General features: G+C 42.4%; 1 protein-coding gene across 11 annotated transcripts in view; it reads right to left on the bottom strand.

Moving 5' to 3' along the window:
* The window catches only part of rbfox1 (RNA binding fox-1 homolog 1), a 398,218-nt gene that overhangs the window by 18,796 nt on the left and 353,685 nt on the right, over positions 1-25,737 (bottom strand). For all 11 annotated transcript variants that reach the window (XM_037544776.1, XM_037544774.1, XM_037544775.1 and 8 more), the window contains 3 exons: positions 19,325-19,457; positions 16,586-16,625; positions 8,580-8,644 (listed from right to left, as the gene is read on the bottom strand). In XM_037544776.1, the coding sequence (XP_037400673.1) occupies positions 8,580-8,644; positions 16,586-16,625; positions 19,325-19,457 (238 nt within the window). The remainder of the gene's footprint in view (positions 1-8,579; positions 8,645-16,585; positions 16,626-19,324; positions 19,458-25,737) is intronic.

Genomic DNA, 25,737 nt, shown 5'->3' with positions numbered 1-25,737 from the left:
TAGAGACGCAGACCTATGGACTTCGGGTCGCTCAGGCCGAGAAGACTCTGTGAAGGTTAGAATCAATATAGCGTAACGTCTAATTATGCCAGCAATTTCACTTGCTAAACGTTACCCAGCGGAACATAAATCATTCATTCTGAAAGAGGGAAGAAAATTTTCAGCGCTAAAAAAATTAGTTTGTATTATTTAACACCTATTTGTACATATTATACTTAATAAACGTATTCTGAGGTTTTTTTTTATTACAGCAATCTATTTAAATGTTATAATTTTTCACTGAGACAAACTAATCTCGCTGCAATTTACTGCTATTCCTTAACACTCATCGCTCGAAATCTTGTGGCACTTTTCATTTTTCCAGCGTCCACAGAAATACACAAACAATATAACCCGATTGTTATTGAGAGCCTCAGCATTTGCATAATGAGTGCGAGCAGAGGGCTTTGGTTTTACAGAAAGATGCAGAGTCTCAGGCCTTCCATACTAAATCCTGGGCAGTAGTGAGGATGCTTGGGGGGGGCATACACTACTGCACATGTTTTTCTATTGTTTTCAATGGGAGGCGCTGTTCTCGTGCACCAGACACCTCCTGTTTAATGCACTTTGCACTGCTGTCCACAGTGCCTATTTTTTGTGCTGGCCAATCAGATCAAGGGGAAGGCGGGCCTTTGGTGACATTCATAATTAAGGGGGAATTAGAGGCTGCAGTCCATCACAGATCAATACCACAACAAACAAAAAGCAGCTTTTTCTGTGTAGTTTGTCGAATAAGCAGCAGTGACTGTACAAAAAAAACTGGGACAGCAGGAAAAATTGTAAATAAAACCAGACAGCAAATCCTTCTTGATCTGTATTCAACTGAAAACAGGACAAAGGCAAGATATTTAGTGTTTCCACTAACTTTCCTGTTTTTTTGTATATCTATGCTTACTGTAAATCTGATGCCTGCAACTTGTTCCAAAGAAGTTGGGACCGGGGCGCTTTTACCACCGCGTTACATCACCTTTCCTTTTAACAACATTCAGTAATCAGTGCCAAATCAATTGCTGTAATTGAGAAAGTGAAATTTTAAGAGCCTTAGCTTAAATTTGTAGATTCATCAACAAACCACACAGTTGTGTAAACTTTCGACTCACACCCTTTAAAAAGGCAGTTTACTCTGTAAGTGAGGACAGCAAGGTGAGTGAGCTACCAGCCTGTTAGCTCACCGAAGTGAGAACATTAACTTTAGCCCTGTGGGATAAAAGCAGGAACAAAAGCAATTAGCTTGTTTCCTCTAGTGGCACTAGTTAACAGTAGAAGTTAAACTTTCAGCCTGTAAATATGGAAACAGCGGTTTTCTACAACCGACAGTTACAATTTTATAAAGTTTCTAAAGTTTTTTCAAAAGATTAAATATTTTACTATATATTTATAATACATTTCTATGTACAGTACGGTGCGAAAGTCTTAGGCACCCAAGACACATTTTCAAAATCTATTTATCTGTGTAGTTTGTGTTTATTTGCTGAGAAAAGTGTTAATATTTGAATAAACAGAATTTATAGAATATTAAATAATGATGACTATATACATATATATATAATAGTGAATTTATGGATGTTGGTGTGTTTGTTTACCCATCTCCAAGCCTCTCCTCGAGGAAGCCCAGTATTATATGTAGTTAAAAAGCAGCTCCTGGTTTGACCAATCAGTGCTCAGTAAATTGAGCTCATGATGTAATTGATGATATTAACGAGTCTCTGTGGCGGCTGTGAAGGTGTCCAGGAAAAATATGGACCCGAGAAATTCTTGTTCCTTTTTATTGTTTTTCTGTTTATTTGAATTATGAATACGACTTTATTCTAATGTATATTGTGATAAACTCACTGCTGAGGTCGACTGGTTAAACATTTGCTTAGATGCCTAAAACTTTCACACAGCACTGCGTATGACATATATTATGTATATCGCTGTCCAAAGAAAAACAAAATCTCCAAAATAGCAACTTTACAGGAGAGAAGCAAAAACTCTCTTAACTTTTAATGTAACTTAATTTAAAGACGTTTTATTCCAAGTGATTTTGCAGCATTTATATTGGTCCATTTATCATGACATTTTTATACAATGTAAAGGACAGCCGGTGTGTTAAAATTACGTGTAAAATAAAAAATTGACAAAAAAGGAGATGCATGGTTTTCTTTGGACAGCGACGATATACATATATTATATATATGCATGTAATGTGTATAGAATTTTCTCAGATGGCCTGAGACGTCTGCACAGTACTGTACATTTCCTGTAGTTTGGAAATATCAAGGACACTTTCAGCAAATCATACCGAAGGAGGTGGGAACCAGGCTGGTGACACTAGTGAACCATCACTTTTAACTGGGAACAGTTTGACTGTGGGAAGAAACTTTTCCCCAGAATATTCTCAGAAACCGATAGTAACCGATAAAAAAAAAAGGTACTTTAAAATGTATGTATACTAAAGTATTATATTATAATACTAAAGTATTATAAACTCATCACTTGTGTTTTGAAGCTATAGTTCGTTATAATTTGAACACAGAGTCGTATTCCCTTTCCCAAAGTTATGGTCTAGATCCCACTGATGTATCAGCCAATATTGATGACACACAGTTTTATCAGTTTATTGGCAAATTAATTGCAGATAATTAAAGTTTTTTGGTGGCAACATTGCTGGGATTCAAACTTGCCATCTCTCGAACAAAAACAGCAAAACTTTAAAGAGTTGTAAAACTGGGCAACTCATCCCATTTTTAACTACACGACATGTGGTATGATAAGAAACGATGAAAACAGCAAAATAAGTGGTAACTAACAGAAAATGAACCTGCAAAGCACTGTGTTTAAGTTTGCTTCGTCATATAAAATTAGCATATTTTAGGACTGTGAGTTTTATGCTGTTTATTTGAGCTAAAATATGTGGTAATTGAGAACAGACAGCCATATTTGTTAGTACGAATTTAAAATCTGAAATTTAAGTGCGTCATTCTACAGAAACGTCCCTCGTGTTTACAGACATAGAAGACTGAAAAATTACAATTTATTTGTATTTTTAAATAAAACAATTAGGTATTTTTACAATTACACCTTATTTAGCCTCAATTTTAGGAATACTGGGTTTATAAATCAATTATAGAATAGAATTCTTAGCACCACAGAAGAGCTTGTGCTCACAGTCATGTGTGAAGGCTGAGGCCCTATTTTGAAGTAAAAAAACACGTTTTTCTGCAATTTTAACTACAATAATCTCTACATGACCATGGAATATATGATTTACATGACTTAAAGAAAACAAACGCCAAATAAATATTATAAAATAAGTTGTGGTCCCCAGGAGTCGTGTCACTGGTGTCACCGGGTGACAAAAAAATCTTATTTTGAAATAAAAATTGCACCGATGACGTCACTCGACCCCTGAGGATCTATGAAGAAAAGCTCATGGTGAGTCCACTGAGCCTCTCAGCTCTCAGAGATTTTCTCACTCAGCTCATGATCTCATATGAAGCTTCTAGCTGACGTCACTGGTGTGACCGACATTATTCTGAGGAAACTGAAAAAAATAGAAACACAAATGGATTAAATTCCATATTTTAGTGGACGTTCCCTGATGGACAGCGCGTGGTTTGATGTTCTGTAGCAGTCGTTCTGTAAAAACGTCTCTGGTGTTTCCTTTATTATGTGCAACAGCGATGACGATTGGTAACACCAGTGACTCCTATGTAAAGACAGAAAAGTGGACTTTTCTGTAGAATGACCCACATACATAATTACTATGTAATTATATACTATGTAAGTATAGCCTCTTAAATCTGCATCAGTCACAACATTTTCATATCTATGGAGACCTATTTAAGACCTGCCAGGGCCCAGTACAAACTCTTCACAATCTACATGAACTGCTATTGCGACAGTACAAGCACCAGACACACTGGAATGTTCTAGATCAGTTTAATTATCTCCTTCGATGTGAATTATATAGAAAATGTCTCACTTCCATGTAAAGAAAGCTACAGGTCTGTCTTTCTGTGCTATGCTTTGCTGAAATGTGATATTTCAGCACTCTAGGCTTACAGTAAACGACAACAGCAGTTGCATAATTTCCAGAAAGCAATCAATCGCTAAACATATTTATAAGATCAATTCCGCCTGATCTTCGGAGACAATCTACTGTCTTCGTGCTACAGTGCATTCACCCAAAGAAGCCACGGAGCACACCAAGAGAAAACGTACGACAAATGACTTAATCGCTAAATTACTCAGATCTCACACCTGACGAGATCCGTGCCATTGCTGCCTCTGGAGAGCGTGAACACGTTAGAAAGTGTGTGTTGTGAAAAAGACAGGAAACAGAAGAGTGGGAACAGTTCTCAATCCAAACCAATGAGCTGTCTTTGACGTGTACTGAAGGCAACACGCTACAACGGCCCACGATGCTCACAGAAAGGTGACGTAAAGATGGCGCGACACCATTCACAATTAGTCAGCACGACGTTTCACAGCACAGCACAGACTTGTCAGTGGCATGCAGAGAAAAAAAAAAATATATAAATAACATTGACAGATTATGACAGAGCTCCTAGGATGACAGGATAATAGAGTTGCTTTGTCTTGCGAATGTTTTTGCAGGATAATATCAATTGTCACATGTTTGATGACACTGTTATGAGGTTAGCCATTAGCTGTCAAGAGGACGCTTATGCTCTCATGTCATGCTTGGGGTTTCACACTGCAAACGACGACATCTCAGCAAGCGAAAGCATCTTAAACGTAGGCCCGTTAGATAATATGTCTCATCGAGATTGTAAGAACATTATGAGAATATTTCAACTTATGAGCTCAGGTAAAAGGCTAAGAGGCTCCTTTAATAAGGCTTCAGGCTGAAATATCTACTGAAGAATTCACTAAAAAACAAAGTAAAGAGTATGTAACACAGACTCAAAGGTCCTTGTTTATGCACAGCTGGCAAAACTATTATTAACCCATAAAATCTCAGGATTATTGTTTTCTAATTCGGAAACGAAAGGGTCTTCAATGTAAACTGGCTGAGCTTTATAGACGTGAGGCTGAGGTTATAGAAGTGTGTAGTGAAATGTGGGCCTCCTGTAGCTCCAAGTCATGTAAGGGGTCAAACCCAGCAAAACCTCAGTAAGCTTGGTGCTAACATAATATAATAATTCCCAAAGAGGCACTAGTGGAAATTAGCATTATGTTAATTATAGAAAATGGATAAAACAAAAGCTCTTCTAAAAAGAAGAGGAGCAGATTATGTGTAGAAAAAAAATCACCCAATTCTGACATATATCAAAGAAAAACTTAAAAATCTGTAAAAATCAATGAAAGTCTACGAGGAACACATACTTCCTGGGAGTATGAAGAGCTGGAGTGTTAGGTATATATATATATATACACACACACTCACACACACACACTGATGAGCCAAACACTATGACCACTGCCTAATATGCAGTTATTCCTCCTTCTGACGCCAAAAGAGCTCCAACCCGCCAAGGCATGTCCTCCACGAGGCCTCTGAAGGCGCAAAGCAGAACTTTGCCCAGAACATGACATTTCTTCCATGGCTTGTCTTCGTCCCACAGTGCATCCTGGTACCATCATTTCCCAGGTAAATGGCGCATACATACCCAGTTCTCCACGTGATGTAAAAGAACATAGGACTCGTCGGATCAGGTAACCTTCTGCCATTGCTCCCAGGTCCAACTCCGACACTCGCATGCCCATTGTAGGAGCTTTCAACTGTCGACAGGGGTCAGCATGGGCACTCGGACCGGTCTGTGGCTATGCAGCCTCATACAGCATGGTGTGATGCACTGCCATGAATGTCATTAAAGATTTCTGTGACTTGTGCCACAGTAGCCATTCTGTTGGTTCAGACCAGATGGGGTAACCTTTGTTGCCTCATGCATCAATGAGCCTTATGGCAGCACGTTATGGCTGGTTTGTAGTCCTTCCCTCCTTTGACCACTGTCAGTACTCACCACTGCTGACCAGGAGCACCTGATAAGCTTGGCTTTACAGAGATGCTCAGAGCCAGCTGTCTAGCAGGTCGCTCAGGTCTTCATGCCTGCCCATTTCTCCTGCATCCTACATGCCGACTACAGGTCAATAACCATCTTATATCCCAGACGTTGACATGCGGCATTGTTACGAGACGTTATTTGCTGCATCTGTGAGTGGTCAGAATGTATTGGCTCATCAATGTCTTTACTTATGGATGGGAAGTGTCAGTGCTATCCAGCCATGCAACTGTTATTAAGATTCACTACAAACTATTTTTACGGATTTAGGCGATTTGCTAAGGCAGCTGTACAGACTATATTCTTATAACAGTCTTACAAGACGAAATCTGATATATATTGACTAGATTTAAGATGCCTTCACTTGCCAGGATGTCATTTTTTGCAGTGCAAAAACATGGCAATGCACTGATGCACGTCTTTGAGCGGCGTGCTATCTACAGTAATGTAATGTGCAATCACGGTTAAAAAAGGAGGACAAAAAAGGAGTCAAAATCAGCCGATTTCCTCTCGTCTGACAAAGAGCCCTCGCCTCTGATCTCTTGAGGACTGTCAAGCCTATCCCACTTAATTCTCCAGTTACAGTCCACCATTCCAGCACAGATGCCTCTTACCATTACGTTTGCAGTGACATCTCATTTGATTTAATTTGCCAATTACTGCGCCGGTCGCCATCCACGCAGGAGGAGGGAATTAGACTAATAAATCTGCGTGGCCTTTTCCGAGGCTGCCTCTGCTCGTGTGGAAGGGAGGGAGTTTGACCTCAGAGAAGTAAGTGTGAGCGGAGGCGGCGGTCTGGTGGAGTGCTATGTCAATGTACAGTGCTGTGCAGAAGTCAGAGACCAACCTTCGTTCATTTATTTCCAAGTCAATGTGGCCAATAAGTACACGTTATTCATTTTTCAGTCAGGAAAGGGTGCAGGGGTGAAGAACCTGGCCCAGATTTCTGGGGGGCTTCTGCTTTAAGCTGAAAGACTGAAGCTGCTCTTTTTGATAAGTAGGACCGATAGATAGAACAGGGAAGTGATCAGAAACTTTGTCAAGGGAAACAGATGGTAAAGATGGGAAACTTCTAGGACAACAGGTGGAAGGGGGAGCTTTAAGCCTTGGGTTCACTACACGACTTTTAAAGTCTCACCAGATTATAAAAGACTGGGCGTCTCACACTGTACGACTGGTTTTTACAGATCTTTTTGGACGACTGAAATACTGGGGATCCACACTAAACGATTAGGGATCACACAGTACTCACTGCACTGATACAGTAAAGAAACAGCAGGTAAACACGTTTAAGTGGATCATGGATTTAAAAATGTATTTGGTATTTTTAGAGTTTTAAATGTACATAAACTCAATTGTACCTTAAACTCAGCTTATTAAAAAGCTTCGCTCCACACGTGAGACACTTTTTGCCATTTTTCTTTGTTGACTTGGTGTATTTTCTTCTTTCGCGCCCACAGTTTTCATTGGCTGTTACAGGAGTCTGTTCAGATTGAGTCACTGACCAGTTACCACTAGATTGCACTCAGTTAGTTTGAAAAAAATGAAAGATTTGATAAACTCAGACTGGTCTGAAACGCGATTTGGAGGATCTGACACACAACTCGATTCTCTCCCCAACTGTCGACTCCGACTGACCCAAACATCTACCGACTAGTGCTGTACAGCACAGGTTCAACCAGACTAAGAATCAGGGCTAAAAGTGGTCAATTGGTGAAAGTAGTGTATATGTTTTAAAACATTCCCTTTCCAGTCCATACAGTCCATTTAAGGAAGCCAAACTACAGAACAGCCCATTTTAAATTCACTGTATACAAAAACCAAACATTTACATATATCCCTTGATCTGCCTACAGCCATTTAGCCCTACTCATACACACCACAGTTATAAGAACTGTTTCAGCCTGGAACGCTTTTTAAATGAGGCACAGCCAATCAGAACAGAGGCTATTTACATATGACAGTGTCAAAGGCACAGCAATACAAACGGTTTAATTGTATAGAGGTTGGAAACTGTTAATGTAAAAATGAATCAAGACTGTTTTTGATACACAAAAGCACACAAACGCTACGTTACAGTCTTGGTGGTCTACCAAGTGTTTCGGGTGGTTGTTAGGAGTCACAATTTCTCTGTAGCCCCCCTCCCCCCCGCCAAATTAGTTGTATTCAATTCCACCCACTAGTTAGGACTTCGCCAGTTGCACGAAACAGCCACAAGCGCTAGGGGGGCAAAGGCTAGCACAGGCTTCCTCCGAGACCCGTGAAGCGCCACCGTATCTTTTAACCGCGAGACGAGGTCCAAGATGGGGCCATTCTACCCACACAGAGCGTACAATTGGGCTGTCTTGGACTCCTGGCCTGGTTTTCAGGTTCATTATCTTACATCCAATCTTCTCAGTAACGTCCTGAAAAATGAACAACTCGTATTTAACGGCGGTTTTGTCTGGAGGTTAAACAACCGATGGGTGGTCTCTGACTTTTGCACAGGCCTGCCACGTGTCTGCGTGAAGGCAGCGGAGCGTGTCTTACCTGTCACTGTAGGCAGCGGCGGTGGCGGTGGCAGGCTGGGCGTATCGGTAGGCAGCGTATCCGCCCTAGAACACAGCACACGCACACAGAAACACAGACAGGGACGATTGCAAGGGGCTGCTTCACTCCCGCTACTCACCGTGCAACAACATCTGTTTGGACTTGTTTATTTATTTAATTAATTATTTACTTGTTTTCCAAAGGGTTGTTTTGGTTTTGGGGTTTATGCGCAGCGACAGATGATGGAGGCTCATGGAGCTGAAAAAGTCATGGAGTGGCTTTGCAGATACTCGCACAATGAGACGTGACAACTGCTCTCGTCGCTGCGTTCATTTCCTCGCAATGACTTTACAATGTAAACACAGCTTAATTCACTGAATGAGTGTTGCACTTAAGCCATGCTTGATAAGAGTGGAAATGCATATCATAATCACTGTTATTAAATATGCATGATCTAATTACCAGCAGCGGCATTGTATGGCTGTTCCATGAAAGCTAACCCACTTGCTCATTCTGCTCATGCGCTCATCGGAGGATTAATTATGTATCGCTGTCATACTACATGGGACCGCTCTCTCTCTCTCTCTCTCTCTCTCTTTTTTTTTTTTCTAAACAACAACAAAATGCTAATTCGAACATGCGGAACAGAAACATCCCGAAACATCAGCTGTTCAATTAAGCAAACGGACCAGACGAACGCATCCTGGCAGCGGCCCATGTGCACTGATGCACTCAATCTCAAACTGGGCGGACGGTGGGGGTCCATGTGAAATGAACCGGGGCGTGAGAAAACTACAGCTTCCCCCGCGCCCGTCCGCACGGCCCGCAAAAAATAGAGCCATCTGCCCTTCTGCTGCGCCGTCTCGCCACTCATCACCCTCACGCGCACTCCTCCTTCGCTTCTACCTTTCTCCTTTCTCTCTCTCTCTTTTAGTCTATCTTCTTCTGCTTCCTTTCTCTCTCCACACTCCTGCTCTCCCTTTCTTCTCTTTCTCCTTCGCTTCTGTCTTTCTCTCTCTCTCTCTTCTTTCTCTCTTTTAGTCTATCTTCTTCTGCTTCCTTTCTCTCTCCACACTCCTGCTCTCCCTTTCTTCTCTTTCTCCTTCGCTTCTGTCTTTCTCTCTCTCTTCTTTCTCTCTTTTAGTCTCTATCTTCTTCTGCTTCCTTTCTCTCTCCACACTCCTGCTCTCCCTTTCTTCTCTTTCTCCTTCGCTTCTGTCTTTCTCTCTCTCTCTCTTCTTTCTCTCTTTTAGTCTCTATCTTCTGCTTCCTTTCTCTCTCCACCTTTCTGTTCTCGGTTTCCCTCTCTCCCTTCTGTCCTCTCCTTCTCTTTTGCTTCTATCTTTCTCTCTCTCTTCTTTCTCTCTTTTAGTCTCTATCTTCTTCTGCTTCCTTTCTCTCTCCACACTCCTGCTCTCCCTGCCTTCTCTTTCTCCTTCGCTTCTGTCTTTCTCTCTCTCTCTTCTTTCTCTCTTTTAGTCTCTATCTTCTTCTGCTTCCTTTCTCTCTCCACACTCCTGCTCTCCCTTTCTTCTCTTTCTCCTTCGCTTCTATCTTTCTCTCTCTCTAATTTCTCTCTCTACCCTCTGGCTCTCCCTCTCTCCTTCACTTTTTTTTCTCTCTCCTTTCTCTCTTTTAGTCTCTATCTTCTTCTGCTTCCTTTCTCTCTCCACACTCCTGCTCTCCCTTTCTTCTCTTTCTCCTTCACTTCTGTCTTTCTCTCTCTCTCTTCTTTCTTTTAGTCTCTATCTTCTTCTGCTTCCTTTCTCTCTCTACCCTCCTGCTCTCCCTGTCTTCTCTTTCTCCTTCACTTGTCTTTCTCTCTCTCTCTCTTCTTTCTCTCTTTTAGTCTCTATCTTCTTCTGCTTCCTTTCTCTCTCTACCCTCCTGCTCTCCCTGTCTTCTCTTTCTCCTTCACTTGTCTTTCTCTCTCTCTCTCTTCTTTCTCTCTTTTAGTCTCTATCTTCTTCTGCTTCCTTTCTCTCTCTACCCTCCTGCTCTCCCTGTCTTCTCTTTCTCCTTCACTTGTCTTTCTCTCTCTCTCTCTTCTTTCTCTTTTAGTCTCTATCTTCTTCTGCTTCCTTTCTCTCTCTACCCTCCTGCTCTCCCTGTCTTCTCTTTCTCCTTCACTTGTCTTTCTCTCTCTCTCTCTTCTTTCTCTCTTTTAGTCTCTATCTTCTTCTGCTTCCTTTCTCTCTCCACCTTTCTGTTCTCGGTTTCCCTCTCTCCCTTCTGTCCTCTCCTTCTCTTTTGCTTCTATCTTTCTCTCCCTCCCTTCTGCTCTTTTCTTTTTTCTCTTTTTGTCTCTATCTTCTTCTGCATCCTTTCTCACTGATCCCTTCTGCTCTCCCTCTTTTCCCCTTATGTACTATTTTTCTTTTTCAGCTTCTTTGTCTCTCCCTTATTCTCTCTCTTCTGCTGCTTCCTTTTCCCTTCTGCTCTCCCTCTCTCTCTTGTGCCCTCTTCTTCTCTGTTCTTTGCTCCTGTCTCTCTCTCTCTTCTGCTCGCTCTCCTTTTTCTTCTATTTCTTGTCTGCTTTCTTCTGCTCCCCCTCTGTCTCTGTTACGTCGCTCTGTGGGCCACAGTGAAAGAACTGCGCTTGAGGAAGTCTGAGAAGGTGTTGTTTGAACGCTCCCTTAGTGGAGAACAGATGCTCTGCATGGATTCCCGCGTTTCGTGTCACGCCACACTATAGTGGCCGCCATTTTGAGGAGCGAATCAGGGAGTGACTTTGTTAACGTGACGCTGTTTTTTCGGTTTGCTGTGCTTTGTGACCGATTCACCTGCAGGACGCGACAGAAGCCGAGAGACGAGAGACACACGGACCTTTAATTCAGTGTTTTCACTCCAGGCTTGGCGCCACTGCTGCTCTGTATAGTTCAGTGTTTCTCTCTGCTGTTCACACGTCGTTGAGCTCCAGACGGGATTAATCAGATAATAATATCAGGAATTTTAATCAGGGAAGCCTCAGTAATGCAGCTCATGGGTTTCCGGACTGGAGCTGAACTCTGAACTAACTGCACCAGCAAACTCACAGAACCACGTCTGTCGAAACACCATGTAGCTTTCTGCCCCACCCACGACATTCAGTCTGATATTTAACGTTTATGCTTCTCTATTCAAACGTCTTTTAAATCTCCAGCTGAAGTTAAATCAGCTGTTTGCAGCTGCGTTTATCTGTTTATCTCTCGGCTGTTAGCAGTAGCTAAAGTTCTCTAAAGGCCAGCACTGTTCACATCTGTGTTAATTAGCTGATGTCGTTTCCCTCCTATGATGTCAAAGAGTGTTTTCTCCTCTTTATACAACACCATGGGATCCGTTACCCACCCTGACGTGAAGAGCCGGTGGGACAACAGGGAGAGGGGTTGTGTATGAGATACTGTGTGTGTGTGTGTGTGTATATATATATATATATATTGCTGTTGTTGGAATAAAACCTTGCATCTCCAAAATGGTAACTTCACAGGAGAAGCAAAAAACACACTTTCCTTTTAATGTAAGTCAATGGAACCAGAATTTTTTCCAAGTCATTTTGGGCTGTTTCTTTTTGTCCAGTCATCATGAAATTTCCAAAAAAATGTAAAGGCCATTAGGCCTTTTCAAATAATGTCAAAAACTTAAAAATGGAGATACGAGGTTTTCTTCTGACAGCAGCGATTTATATATATATATATATATATATATATATATATATATCAGGAGAACACAAATTTGGTAGCTTTCTGCCACTTTAAGTAGGGACAGGAGTTCAGGGGAAACTGTAAGGATCACAGCCTATTTTATCGTCAGGTAACATTTTCTGTCTTCCAAAGTAATTTTAGCCATCTTTCTCCTCTAGCCACGTTTGTGCGAAGCAGCGAAGCCAGAAATTCGGTCCCAAATACGGCAGCCACAACAGAACAATCACGACTGAAAGCCTAGAATAGGCAGAGCATCTAAAGCTGAGACTACCGAAGGCTTGGCATTGGGCATGGTGACCTTATACTCATGCGGCTCCAGAGTATCCCCTCCTATTGGTCAGTATTTCTCCACTGAGATTAAATGAGCTGTACACAATGCACAACGCCTGCGTCAGCAACGGGTGCACAATAAAGTACCTGAAATTAGTTGTTAGCCTGGATACTTTCGCACATACAGTGTATGGAATTAAAAAGGGCCTATATAGTTACAATTAAGTTAAGCAAAAAAACGACGACAACAACTACCGACGTCTAAGGGTTCAAGCTCCCTTTAGCGCTCCTGGCCAGTTGGAAGGAAACTGCGTGCATCTGCATGGACCCCTGCCTCCATCAGGCTCGGTCAACTAAGCTCTGGAGAAGACTGACAGCTTGCAGCACGGTGTGTGAACAGTGGTCAGGAGTTTAATACTGAGCCACGCAGCTGGAGGGAGGCCATCATTTATCTTTATGACTCCCGGCAAGGAGAGAGAGAGGGAAGGGCGAGAGAGGGACAGGGAGTGAGCGAGGAGGCCCGTGCGCATGTGAGAGGAGCAGAGGAAGAAGAAGGGCTCCACTGGTTCTGTTTCTACCCCGACTGCTCCCATCTATCTGCAGCGAGTGTGGACAGAGGACGCTTATCAGGCCCACTGAAGCGCACGGCTCGGCTCGAGCGCTCCTGCGTGGGTGCGCGTTTGCCTGCCCGCTCGGCGCTGGGTGCTACTTGCTCGCAGAACGCCTGTAAAAGAGACAATAATTGATGCGAGCGCTACGGTCTTCCTCTTTGTGCGCTCGTTATTGCTTTTATAGCAGCCGTTCTCGCTATGCTCAACAAAGCCATTTATTAGCAGCTGTATGAGCGAGAAAGCAACACCGTGTTCTGGTTGCAGCTCTGCTTTTTAATTGAAACCTCTTATTTGGAGGCAAATGTTTTGATTTCCCTAATGGATTTGACAGTTACGTATTAAAGCATCTCTGGAATCTCCCGAAATGCATTTTTCCCGGCGTATTTAGCCGAATTACGCTGGTTTCTGATGGGTGGGTTGTTGCCAGTTTAATTTCCTGGCTCTTTCCCCAATGGTAGACGCTGGGTTATTGCAGCAGCGTCGCGTGTGGCTTTGCACTCCCTCGCTTTGTTTAACTGGCACATCTCAGCGTCTTGGCACAGGCTGGTCTGTTTAATGCTAGCGCAGATTCATTCTGCACTCCTCACCGTCCAACATTCCCTGAATTTTCCACTGCACTCTGCAAACGATGCTGAGTGATAAACACAAATACAGTTCTGGGCTAGTTTCTAATGAACATCAAATGAACTTATCGTGGTGGTGTAATCAATCGGAGGCGCGGTGGCGCTCTGGCTAATGGCAGGGGAGCAGAGGGTGCGTTAGCGCAGCCCTCACGCCATTTCCATGCACATTTGTCACCTAGCACAATTTGTTCGTTTCTAGAGAAGGGCAAACTGGGGAGCTCCATCAGACCGCCAGGGCTGCACTGGGCGACAGTTTTGCTTGCATTTGTGGAAAAACATTCACTGTGAAGATGAACAGCAATGCACTTAAAGCAATCCTTTACATTGATATCACTGAGTTTTACTAAATCAGCAAAAGAAAGAGAAGGCCAGCGGTCGGCAGTATGTGGCTCCAGAGCCTCATGCAGCTCTTTCACTAGCCTGTCGTGGCTCCACAGCTGAATCAGATCAGTAGGTAATAATAAAATAATCCTCCTCTACAGTAAAATAAAGCTCTGCTGATCCTTCAACACAGTTTAACAGTAAATGGTCTTAAACGCTGGAGTTAATGTAGAACTGCTGCTTCACCCTTTAACCCTGAAGATCAGCGCAGACGGCTGGTCACCATAGCAACACAGACAGCAGTCGCACCCAGCTAGTAGCTACGATACGGCAAAGAGAGAGATTTAAGACGAACGTCGATAATCTGGAGACGAATGGACTTATTAGTGTTTATAGTCACTCCAGCTGGTTTCCTGATACGTTTAACATAAAAAGTGACTAAAAGTCGCTTCCCGTTCTCCTTGTTCGAATTCTCCCGTTCCACCTTAAATGGTGCAGCAGTTACATTCTGGCAGCATTTAAGGTGGAACGGGGAAATTCCAACAAGACGCTGGTGAATGAGAAGCGACTTCAGCCTCATAAAAAGTCGAATGCTGTGAGACATTTTACAGAAATATTCTACTTTAGTGGAAAAGTTTCCTGCTGGAGATGCGAGAAAAGCGGCTGTAGCTGAACTGAAGCTTAAAGCAGAGCAAAGTGAGTCTGCGTTTTCATTTATGTTATATTTTTTTGTCTTTTATAGTATATTTTTACATTTTAGGTAAAATGGACATTAAAATGTCGCGGCTCCCAAGGTGGTTTGGTTTTTGTTGACATCTTGGCATTTGGGCGGTGACCCCTGCTCTAGGCGGATCATTCCATCGAGAGTCTTAACTACCGTATATCACGTTACTCCGCTACACAAAAAGTGATGATAGCTGACGTTAGCTAGAACCAAAAACAATGAAAAGATGTTACCAAACAAGGCATCATCACTGAGGAGACGACATGCCATCTAATGGTTCGCTCTGTCATTAGCTTTAGATCTAGCTCATCTGAAAGGGCAGCTGCGGTCATTCAAGCCTCCTCCTGATCCAGAAAGCAAACATTTTAACTCGCAGTGGCTTAAAATATTCGGCTATTTTGTGTGGAACTGATTTTAGTTTTAATGCTGCTTCATTTTGAGCCTGCCAGCAGCAGCTCTACCACCTACAACAGTAAGTGTGCAGCCCTGAACTCTACCAGGCTTGATGAGGGATCCAGTTCAAGCTCATTTTTTCTGCTGACCATCCACCACCACTCCAGAGACATCTGTTCATACTCAGTTCACAGCACAGGTCTCTGCTGCTCAACTGCTTCTACTGCTCTCTCTCTCTCTGTAGCTCTTTCTCTTCCTCTCTCTCTCTTTTGTCCTCCCTTTCTCTCTCTTGTTCTCTCCCTCCTTCCCTCTGTCTCTCTCCCTCTCTCTATTCCCCATTTCTCTCCATCTCTTTATTACTTTTCTCTTTCACTTCCTCTCTCCTTTCATGTCTTCTTTGTTTCTCCTTTAGTCCCTCTCTTGCTCTTTCTCTCTCCCTCCCTCTCTTATTCTCTCCCTAGCTTTTCTCTCTCCCTCTTTCTCTTAGTCTCTCTCCCTCTCTCCCTCCTGCTCGCTCCTTTCCCTCCCTCTCTCCTTTCATCTTTTTTCTTTTGCTTTTTTTTCTACTTAGTCCTTTCTACTCCCTCTCTTCTTCTCTCCCTAGCTTTTCTCCCTCTTTATTTTTCTTCCTCTCTCTCTTTCACTCGTCCTCTCTCTTCCTTCACCTCACTCTCTTTTCATTTTTCTCTTTCTCTCTCCCTCCCTCTCTTATTCTCTTCCAAGCTTTTCTCCCTCTTTCTCTCACTCGTCCTCCCCCTTCTGTTCCCTCATGTTTTCTTTCTCTTCCTCTTTCTTTATCTCACTCATCCTATCTCTTCCTTCTTCTCCCTCTTCTCCTCCTTTCTCTTCCTCTCTCACTCATTACTCTCTCTTCCTTTCCCTCACTCTCTCGTGTTTCTCTTTCCCTCCCTTATACTCATCTAGCTTTTCTCCCTCTCTTTCTCTTCCTCATCCTCTCTCTTTCTCTCTCCTACTCTATCAGACTACTGCCAAACTTGCTCTGCACTGTTTTCTTTTTTTTAAACTGGCTCAGGTAGCTGTTTGCCCTGCAGTCAGGGGAGCACGAGAGAAAGAGAGAGAGAGAGAGAGAGAGAGAGAGAGAATGAGAGAGAGCAAGTCGCTGTCCCTCTGCTGAATAATGGCATATTGTGCCTACGGCTGTTTGGCTCTGCTATTTGGTAAAAACATCTCAGACTCTAGTCCCAGGGTCACTTGACATAATGACTAATCTAACAGATAAAAGCTTAAATTAAGATACAGTCGATAACCCCTGAATAAGAGATGAGGTGAGAACGTGTCACTATGAATCAGGCTGGTGTGTTTGCAGTCAGAAGGATGGGGCATGGACGCTTAAGGACAGCATGCAGTATCAGTTTATACTTACATAAATATCTGCACCATAAAATCCGTCCTGGTACACAACGCTGGGGGAAACACAGAAAACAGACAGCACAGTTAGTTCATGTGCATTTCAAAATGACAAAATAATGATTTTTATCCACGTGCAACCAATTAATACATTTCAATCAAGCACAGGATATTGTCCCAAATCGTTCATCCAATAAATTTATTTCTAGAATGAAGATCTAATAGAATTTGTATTCAAAATCAATATAGAATAAAATTTTACCATATGGATATTTGAGCATAATGTCCAGAATGATGCTAAAATTAAACGAATATTCAGACTGAAATTCCAATAGAATTAAAAATCAGAATTAACTTGTAATAAAGATAATATCCAAAATAGTCCACTGTAGTGAAATTAATTTATTTAATGAATACAATTAATATTCAAAATGAATCTATAATAAAATTAATATCCAGAATGCTATGTTTCAGTGAAGACGTTATCAAATCTTGACCTGGATAATTTGATAATCAATTACCATGAATAGTACATTGTTAAACAAGTTCTTCTTGCTTCCAAAATACAAACAACTTTCTGATGTACTGAATAAAAGATATCAACAATATCACTTGCTGTCAGGTTCGCATTAAAAACAAATCTACACCGTGGAAGTTATCACTGAATTAAATCAAAACACTATTAATATGACACGTGATTGTAATTTTTACATTTTAATTGTAGTTTTAAGGCAGGGAGGTTGAGATGCAGGGCTGGACGATACAGACACAACTGTAGTATCGCGATTATGGTGCTGCATATTGTGGGGCAATGGATTAAAGGGACATTAATCGATCCTCAATGTGGTTAAAAAGTGGTCTAGACTGGTCAGGATGCTCACAGTCCAAAGTAAAACAAGCCAGCCATTTATCAGGGAGTTCATTTGCATATTGCAGAGGGCTCATTTGCATATTGTGGCATTCTACAATATCAGTATATTAAAGGAGAACAATATTGCTATTAGTAAATTATATATTGTACTAGTCGTAGTCGCTGGTTCGATCCCCAGTGCCAACAGTCCATGACTGAGGTGTCCTTGAGCAAGACACCTAACCCCCAGTTGCTCCCCGGGCGCCATGGATAGGGCTGCCCACCGCTCCGGGCAAGTGTGCTCACTGCCCCCTAGTGTGTGTGTATTTGCTCGTGTGTATGTGGTGTTTCACTTCATGGATGGGTTAAATGCAGAGGTGAAATTTCCCCGTTTGTGGTATTAAAAAAGTATCGCTTAACGTACAGCTCTATAGCTAAGTGGACAGGTCACTCATCCACCCTACAAAACTAAACAGAGTAAATCTGACCCAAACAAGTACATTAATAAACACACCTCGAAAATGAATTTCTCATTTAGAGCGATCCATTCAAACAGATGACTCTCACACAGAATAGTGCTCTTTTAAAATGAAGACGCTTAATGAGAATCAGAACAGGAACCGATAAACATATCACGTGACTGTGGAGCAACACAATCAAAGAAAATGAAAGGCTTTTTAAAAGTCCTGAAACTGAATTAAGGGATTTATTTCTGTCGGCAGGGTATGTTTGTGTTTGGCATTAGTTCGGACTCATTTCAATCATTAAACGTATTAGTGATTTAGTGGCTGCCGTATGTATTTTTCAGACACCCGTGAGGATTCAGCCCTTCTGGAGAACCTCCCTTGAAAGCACCTCACTCCAGACTGCAGCCACCTCTCATAACCCACCATAAGCTCAAATCAGTAATCTAAGAAAGAGCCTCATACAGGATAACTATATTACTAGAATGACATTGGTGAAAACAGGTTTTCGAAGGCCGTGCATCTCCATAATCATCTCTGTCAGTAAAAGTAACGGAGAAGATCAGCCGGCGGGAGGTGTTTGTGGTTACTGAGCCTCATGAGGTTTCTACACGTTCGCGCTTTTTCTCCTAGAGCTTCAGACACTTACAGTCACGCAGAGAAACAAGTCAAAACGATCAGGCATCTGACTGCATACAGACGCTGTCTTATCAAAGACCCCATAACTCCAGTTAAAGCGCCAGCTGCCTTTTACATTGTGAAAACACTTCATGATGAATGGACCACTTACAATAAAATCTTATCACTGTAGTCTGAACAAAAACCTCGTATCTCCAAGATCACAACTTCACAGGAGAGGGAAAAAACTTACTTTACTTTCAATGTAAGTCAATGGAACCAGACTTCTTCCCAAGTTGTTTTGGGCCGTTTGTTTTGGTCCATTCATCATGACATTTACACACAATGTAAAGACAAACAGGCACTTTCAAATTATGTCAAAATGACAACAGCAATAGGTTAAAATGTAAGAATGTTTTATGCTGCTTTATCATTTTGGAGATGTGTGGTTTAGTTCTGACAGAGCTGATATCCTTTTATGAAAGCAAAGCACTATCATAACAATCTGCAACAACTTACAATAAGAACAGCTTTAAACCCGTTTTTATGATTTATAATAGGGAGAACGGAATCTCCGTCACAGAAATATTGGGATGTATTTATGGAAAGATTTGGGTGACTACTGACTTCTAGTGTTTATTAACAACAATAAGCCACTAAAGAAGCAAACTTTGGTCACTAAATGTGTCTTGGCTGATCAGCTGCCTCTGCGGTAAGTGGACAACGGTGCCCCTTTGGTCCTCTGTGAGCTTTTTAATCCAGAATGATGTGATATAATGCGATACTGAATTTTTTTCTCCCACCATAGTGTGTCTGGACTCACCCTCCGTACGCTGGGATGTGCGGTGGAGGAGCAGCTGCCCGGAATGTGTTGTACACGGTGCGTCCTCTCCCTCTTAAGTGCGCCCCTCTGTATGCTGCAGCCGCTGTGGCAGCTGGGTATGGAAAACCTGGCACTGTCCACACACACAGGGAGAGGGAGGGACAGAGATAGAGAGATAGAGAGAGAGATAGAGAGAGAGAGAGAGAGAGAGAGGGAGAGAGAGAGAGAGAGAGAGAGAGAGAGAGAGAGGGAGAGAGAGAGAGAGAGAGAGAGAGAGAGAGAGAGAGAGAGAGAAACACTGAGTCAGACATCAACAAATGCCACTGCAGATGAGTGTGCAGAAAACGTCTACTTTGTTTTTAATGTCAGTGGATTCTGATTTTTTTCAAGCAATTTTGGTATCTGGAAAGTTTTGGTAATTATGGCAATGTAAGCATTTTCAAATTACAGTATGTCAAAAACTGAAAACAACAAAAACGGACATAAGAGGTTTTGTTTCGACAGCGGCAATGTATATTAAATGCATTAAACTCCTCAGACGTCCGGTTCCTATCACCACCACTGAACAGTCCTGGCCGCTCTGAATGATTCTTTTTAAACCGTAACCATTTAATTCTGCAGAAATGTTTTAAAAATAAGTGGAATTCCCCTTTAAGATACATGTTTTTAGATCTACCGCTCAAGTAAAATGGCAAACTCAATGTTTCAGAGCGTCAAACTATTATGAAAGATTGTTCAATCCCATTTTTATTTATGAGAATATTTTATTTTGATTGTTTTTTATCAACAACTACAAAAAAAGCGAGAAATCCGACGCAAAAGTGTCTGGCAGGCATCTTCAGGAGTAAATCTATGTACTGTGTGATCGCGTCCCAAATGGCCACATACGGCGAAAAAGAACGAGGCGCGTATAACCTCCAATTAAACTCACAATTAGGCCAAATCTCAGCGCTGAGAGGCGCGCAGAGCGTAAGAGGGCTTCGTGAGGGAGGCTATTGTTTTTATCATTAATCTTAATAGGTCGATGACTGTGGAAATGACTTGGAAGAGGTGTAATTTGAAATGGTGGGGAGAGCAGGCTGTGGAGGAGGAGACGCCGTTTCATTCTTTAATTATGCAGTTTTTTAAAAATGAGATCTAATAAAAGTGTAATAGAAACATTGAATCATTCATTTGGCTTATGAAAAATTGAGAACGGGAAGAAAAGAGGGCCGTGGTAAGGTGAACACAATAATTGTTCTATTTCATCCTCTGTCACCTCGTCATCAACCCTCAGGCGAGGCCTCAGAGCTACACATGCCTGTCTTTTCATTTGACTAAGAGCGACAGTTCCTGTCAGTTTAATTAGCAACATATTCAGGAACAAAGGAAAAAAGGGTAAAAACACACGTGGCTTTTTTATTACTGTGGCTGGACGCTGAAGAAGGTCTTTGATGACTCAAATACACTCACCGGCCACTTTATTAGGTACTAGTAAAAGGCTGGACCCCCTTTTGCCTTCAGAACTGCTTTAATTCTTCGTGTCAGACTTTCAACAAGGTGTTGGAAACGTTCCTCAGAGATTCTGGTTGGTTATTTGAGTTCCTGCTGTCTTTCTATCATCTGGAACCAGTCTGCCCGTTCTCCTCTGACCTCTCACATCAACAAGGCATTTTCGTCCACACAACTGACCGCTCACTGGCTATTTCCTCTTTTTCGGACCGTTCTCTGTAAACCCTAGAGATGGTTGTGTGTGAAAATCCCAGTAGATCAGCAGTTTCTGAAATACTCAGACCAGCCAGTCTGGCACCAACAACCACGCCACGTTCAAAGCCCCTTAAATCCCCTTTCTTCCCCGTTCTGATGCTCGGTCTGCACTTCAGCAAGTCGTCTTGACCACCTCTACATGCCTAAATGCAGTGAGTTGTGGCCGTGTGATTGGCTGATCAGCTATTTGTGTGGACAAGCAACTGAACACTAATAAAGTGGCCGGTGAGTGTGTGTGCACATCATTTACACACTTATTTTACTTTAAGGGATATTTTCTTGACTGAGCTTCATGGGAGTTTGCACTTTGCAGTTCAAATAATTCACAATGATTTATAACACAGGGGAAATCAGTTCAGTGGTCAGAATTGTTCACCATTATAGTAATAGGAACCAGACGTCCGAAACACTTAAAGGCTCTAAAAGCTACATCCTGTTAATTTTTTACACGAAAGCACTATAAACGTGCTGCCTGATGCCCGAGACACTGTTTTATGATACAATCCCATTTCCAAAAAAGTTGGGACACTGTGCTGAGTGTAAGTAAAAATAGAAGGCATTGATGTGGAAATCACGTAAACCATATTTTTAAAGGAAAACAGTAGAAAGACAACATAAATACTGAAAATGCTCAATTTTATTGTTTTTTGAAAAGTATGTGTCCATTTTGAATTTGATGCCAACAACACATTTCAAAAAGGTTGGGACGGGGGCCTGTTTACCGCTGTGTTTCATCACCCCTCCTTTAACAGCACTCTGTAAGGGTTGGGGACTGAAGAGACACCGCTGTAGTTTAGAAAGTGAAATGTTTTCCCGTTTCTGTTTGATACAGGTGCTCTGGTTCCCTCCCACAGTCAAGACATGCTGTCAGGCTAACTGGACATGTTAATTTGGTCCTAGGTGTAAATGTGTGTGTGAATGTCTGTCCAGGGTGTATCCTGCCTTCCGCCCAATGACAGTTGGGATAGTCTCCAGCACCCCGCTGCGACTCAGGAGGATAAGCGGTTTAGACGATGTGTGTGTGTTTGATATAGGATTTCAGCTGCTCATTAGATCATATTTTTCATTTCATAATGCGCCAAATGCTCTCAGTGGTGAAAGGCCTGAAATGCAAGCAGGGGTCCTTTAAAATGGAGCAATGCTGTCATAATACATGCAGAATGTGGTTTGGCACTGTCTTGCTGAAATTAGCTAAATATATATATATATATATATTAAACATATATTAAGTTATGATCGTGCAACGCAATGCCACCAACCCAAACGACATAAAAGCTGTGCAGGGCAGAAAGGGACATGCAGGGCATTGTGTACCCCAAAAAAACAAACTTAAGCACTCTTACACTATTACACTATTACACACGTGACATATAAAACCTTATAAGACACATGTACGTTACGTTCACTGGTCATTTAGGATAGCAGATAAAATGGTGATACTTGTAGCATAGACATTCGGATGTCTGGTTCCTAGTACAGTAATGCTGAACAATTCTTACTCTGTAAATTTCTCTGAAAAGGCGCATTTCACACCAAACCACTCTTAATGACACTGTTTGCGTCTAAACGGTTGAATAAGTAATCTTGCAAAATCGGTGGAGTTCCCCTTTAAATCATACCTGTGTTTGAAAAATGGGGTCAAAAATATACTATATGTCTAATTCTACAATGGGCATAATAAAAACCAGAAAACAATAGAAAAAGGACCACATGCACCATGTCTAATGCCAAGTGTGGGCTAGAGGGGTATAAAGCCCCCCAGCACTGGGCTGTGGGGCATTGGAGCTGTGTTCTTTGGAGTGATGGAGCTCCATCCAGTACCTTTTGGCTAAGTTGGAGTGATCCAGAACTGACCATCCAACCTCCAACAACAGTACCTGACCTCACTAATGTTCCATCAAATCCTCATAGCAATGTTCCAACATCTAGTATAAAAGCCTTCCCAGAAGAGTAGAGGCTGCTTCTGAAGCAGAAACTCACTATCAACACCTTCTGTTTCAGAAGAAACTCCAGATAAGCAGGTGTCTAGAAGCTCCCACAGCGGAGACGTCATTCGGTTTACTATACTTTCTTCTTATTTTATTTTAATTTATATACATATGAAAACCAGCCTGAATGAAATCCAACAAACTACAGTCTCCCCTTCCCTGAACGTCCAGTAGGCTGACGGAGGAAAATGAAAGCCTTTATAAAACCCCTCTGAAATGGTGACCCTGTGACTGTAAAGCAGCGCTTGGGCGCGAGGCTCGTTTCTTCCAGCCGTCTGAAACAGACAGCCACGTCTGAAACGTGGTGCGTGTGCATGTTTGTGTATTCGTTGCAGTTCCGCTTTCATGTAGAGCTGGTCTGGAGGAAAGTACATGTGTGATATATTTAGCATGCATATTTACGGGATAAACAACTTACACTATGCTCTTTCATTTAGAATGATAAAGGGAGGGGGCGAGTGAGAGAGAATGAACAAGAGAGTACTACAGACTGAAAAGGGATAGAGAGAGTAAAATAAAAAAGTGAGAGTAAAGAAGAAACAGGACAGAGAGAGAGAGAGAAAGAGTGAGAGAGAGAGAGAGTGAGAGAGAGAGAGAGAAAAGGATGACAACAGAGAGAAAAAGAAATAGACAGAGAGAGGGATAAAGAGAGAAAAAGAGAGATAGAGAGGGAGTGAAAGGGAATGATGGAAACAGAAAGAAAGAGAAGGCAAAGGGGGAGAGAGAGACAGAAAAAGAGAGATAGAGAGGGGGTGAAAGGGAATGAGGGAAACAGAAAGAAAAAAAGCAAGGGGGTGAGAGAGAGACAGAAAAAGAGAGATAGAGAGGGAGTGAAAGGGAATGATGGAAACAGAAAGAAAGAAAGCGAGGGGGGAGAGAGAGACAGAAAAAGAGAGATAGAGAGGGAGTGGAAGGGAATGATGGAAACAGAAAGAAAGAGAAAGCGAGGGGGGAGAGAGAGACAGAAAAAGAGAGATAAAGAGGCAGTGAAAGGGAATGATGGAAACAGAAAGAAAGAGAAAGCGAGGGGGGAGAGAGAGACAGAAGAAGAGAGATAGAGAGGGAGTGAAAGGGAATGATGGAAACAGATAGAAAGAGAAAGCGAGGGGGGAGAGAGAGACAGAAAAAGAGAGATAGAGAGGGAGTGAAAGGGAATGATGGAAACAGAAAGAAAGAGAAGGCAAAGGGGGAGAGAGAGACAGAAAAAGAGAGATAGAGAGGGAGTGAAAGGGAATGATGGAAACAGAAAGAAAGAGAAAGCGAGGGGGGAGAGAGAGACAGAAAAAGAGAGATAGAGAGGCAGTGAAAGGGAATGATGGAAACAGAAAGAAAGAGAAAGCGAGGGGGGAGAGAGAGACAGAAAAAGAGAGACAGAGAGGGAGTGAAAGGGAATGATGGAAACAGAAAGAAAGAGAAAGCGAGGGGGGAGAGAGAGACAGAAAAAGAGAGATAGAGAGGGAGTGAAAGGGAATGATGGAAACAGAAAGAAAGAGAAAGCGAGGGGGGAGAGAGAGACAGAAAAAGAGAGATAGAGAGGGAGTGGAAGGGAATGATGGAAACAGAAAGAAAGAGAAAGCGAGGGGGGAGAGAGAGACAGAAAAAGAGAGATAGAGAGGCAGTGAAAGGGAATGATGGAAACAGAAAGAAAGAGAAAGCGAGGGGGGAGAGAGAGACAGAAAAAGAGAGATAGAGAGGGAGTGAAAGGGAATGATGGAAACAGAAAGAAAGAGAAAGCGAGGGGGGAGAGAGAGACAGAAAAAGAGAGATAGAGAGGCAGTGAAAGGGAATGATGGAAACAGAAAGAAAGAGAAAGCGAGGGGGGAGAGAGAGACAGAAAAAGAGAGATAAAGAGGGAGTGAAAGGGAATGATGGAAACAGAAAGAAAGAGAAAGCGAGGGGGGAGAGAGAGACAGAAAAAGAGAGACAGAGAGGGAGTGAAAGGGAATGATGGAAACAGAAAGAAAGAGAAAGCGAGGGGGGAGAGAGAGACAGAAAAAGAGAGATAGAGAGGCAGTGAAAGGGAATGATGGAAACAGAAAGAAAGAGAAAAAGAGAAATCGAGAGAGAGACACTGAGTGGTAGTGCAGCAGATGCTCACACAGGCAGGAGGCAGCTCCTCATCAAAGCCATAGAAATGAACAACTGCTTCGTAGCGTAATTATTTCTCTCGTTAGGTTTTGCGTGGGAAGCATTTTTGGGGGTGTTGGTGGGGAGGGTGCATGGCATGGAATGTATGGAGAGCAAAAACAAACAAAAACACAGCTATCATGATCTTCGTGTGTATTGCACAAAATTTACAGAACATGTGAAACGTTTTCACTTCTTCTTCTTCTTTCGGCTGCTCCCTTTAGGGGTCGCCACAGCGGATCATCTGCCTCCATCTTGCCCTATCCACTGCCTCCTCTACTTTCACACCAACCATCTCCATGTCCACCTTCACTACATCCATAAACCTTCTCTGAGGTCTACCTCTTCTCCTTCTCCAACATTCTTTGCCCAATATATCCACTATTCCTCCTCAACACATGTCCAAACCATCTCAGCCTGGCCTCTCTGGCTTTATCTCCAAACTGCTCCACCTTCACTGTCCCTCTGATCTGCTCATTTCTAATCTTGTCCAGCCTGGTCACTCCCAACGAAAATCTCAGCATCTTCATCTCCACCACCTCCAGCTCAGCC

Source organism: Pygocentrus nattereri, chromosome 14 (assembly GCF_015220715.1).
Source record: "Pygocentrus nattereri isolate fPygNat1 chromosome 14, fPygNat1.pri, whole genome shotgun sequence".
Classification (NCBI taxonomy): Eukaryota; Metazoa; Chordata; class Actinopteri; order Characiformes; family Serrasalmidae; genus Pygocentrus; species Pygocentrus nattereri.
Note: the sequence above shows the minus strand (reverse complement) of the source record. Positions and strands in the feature narration are given on the sequence as shown.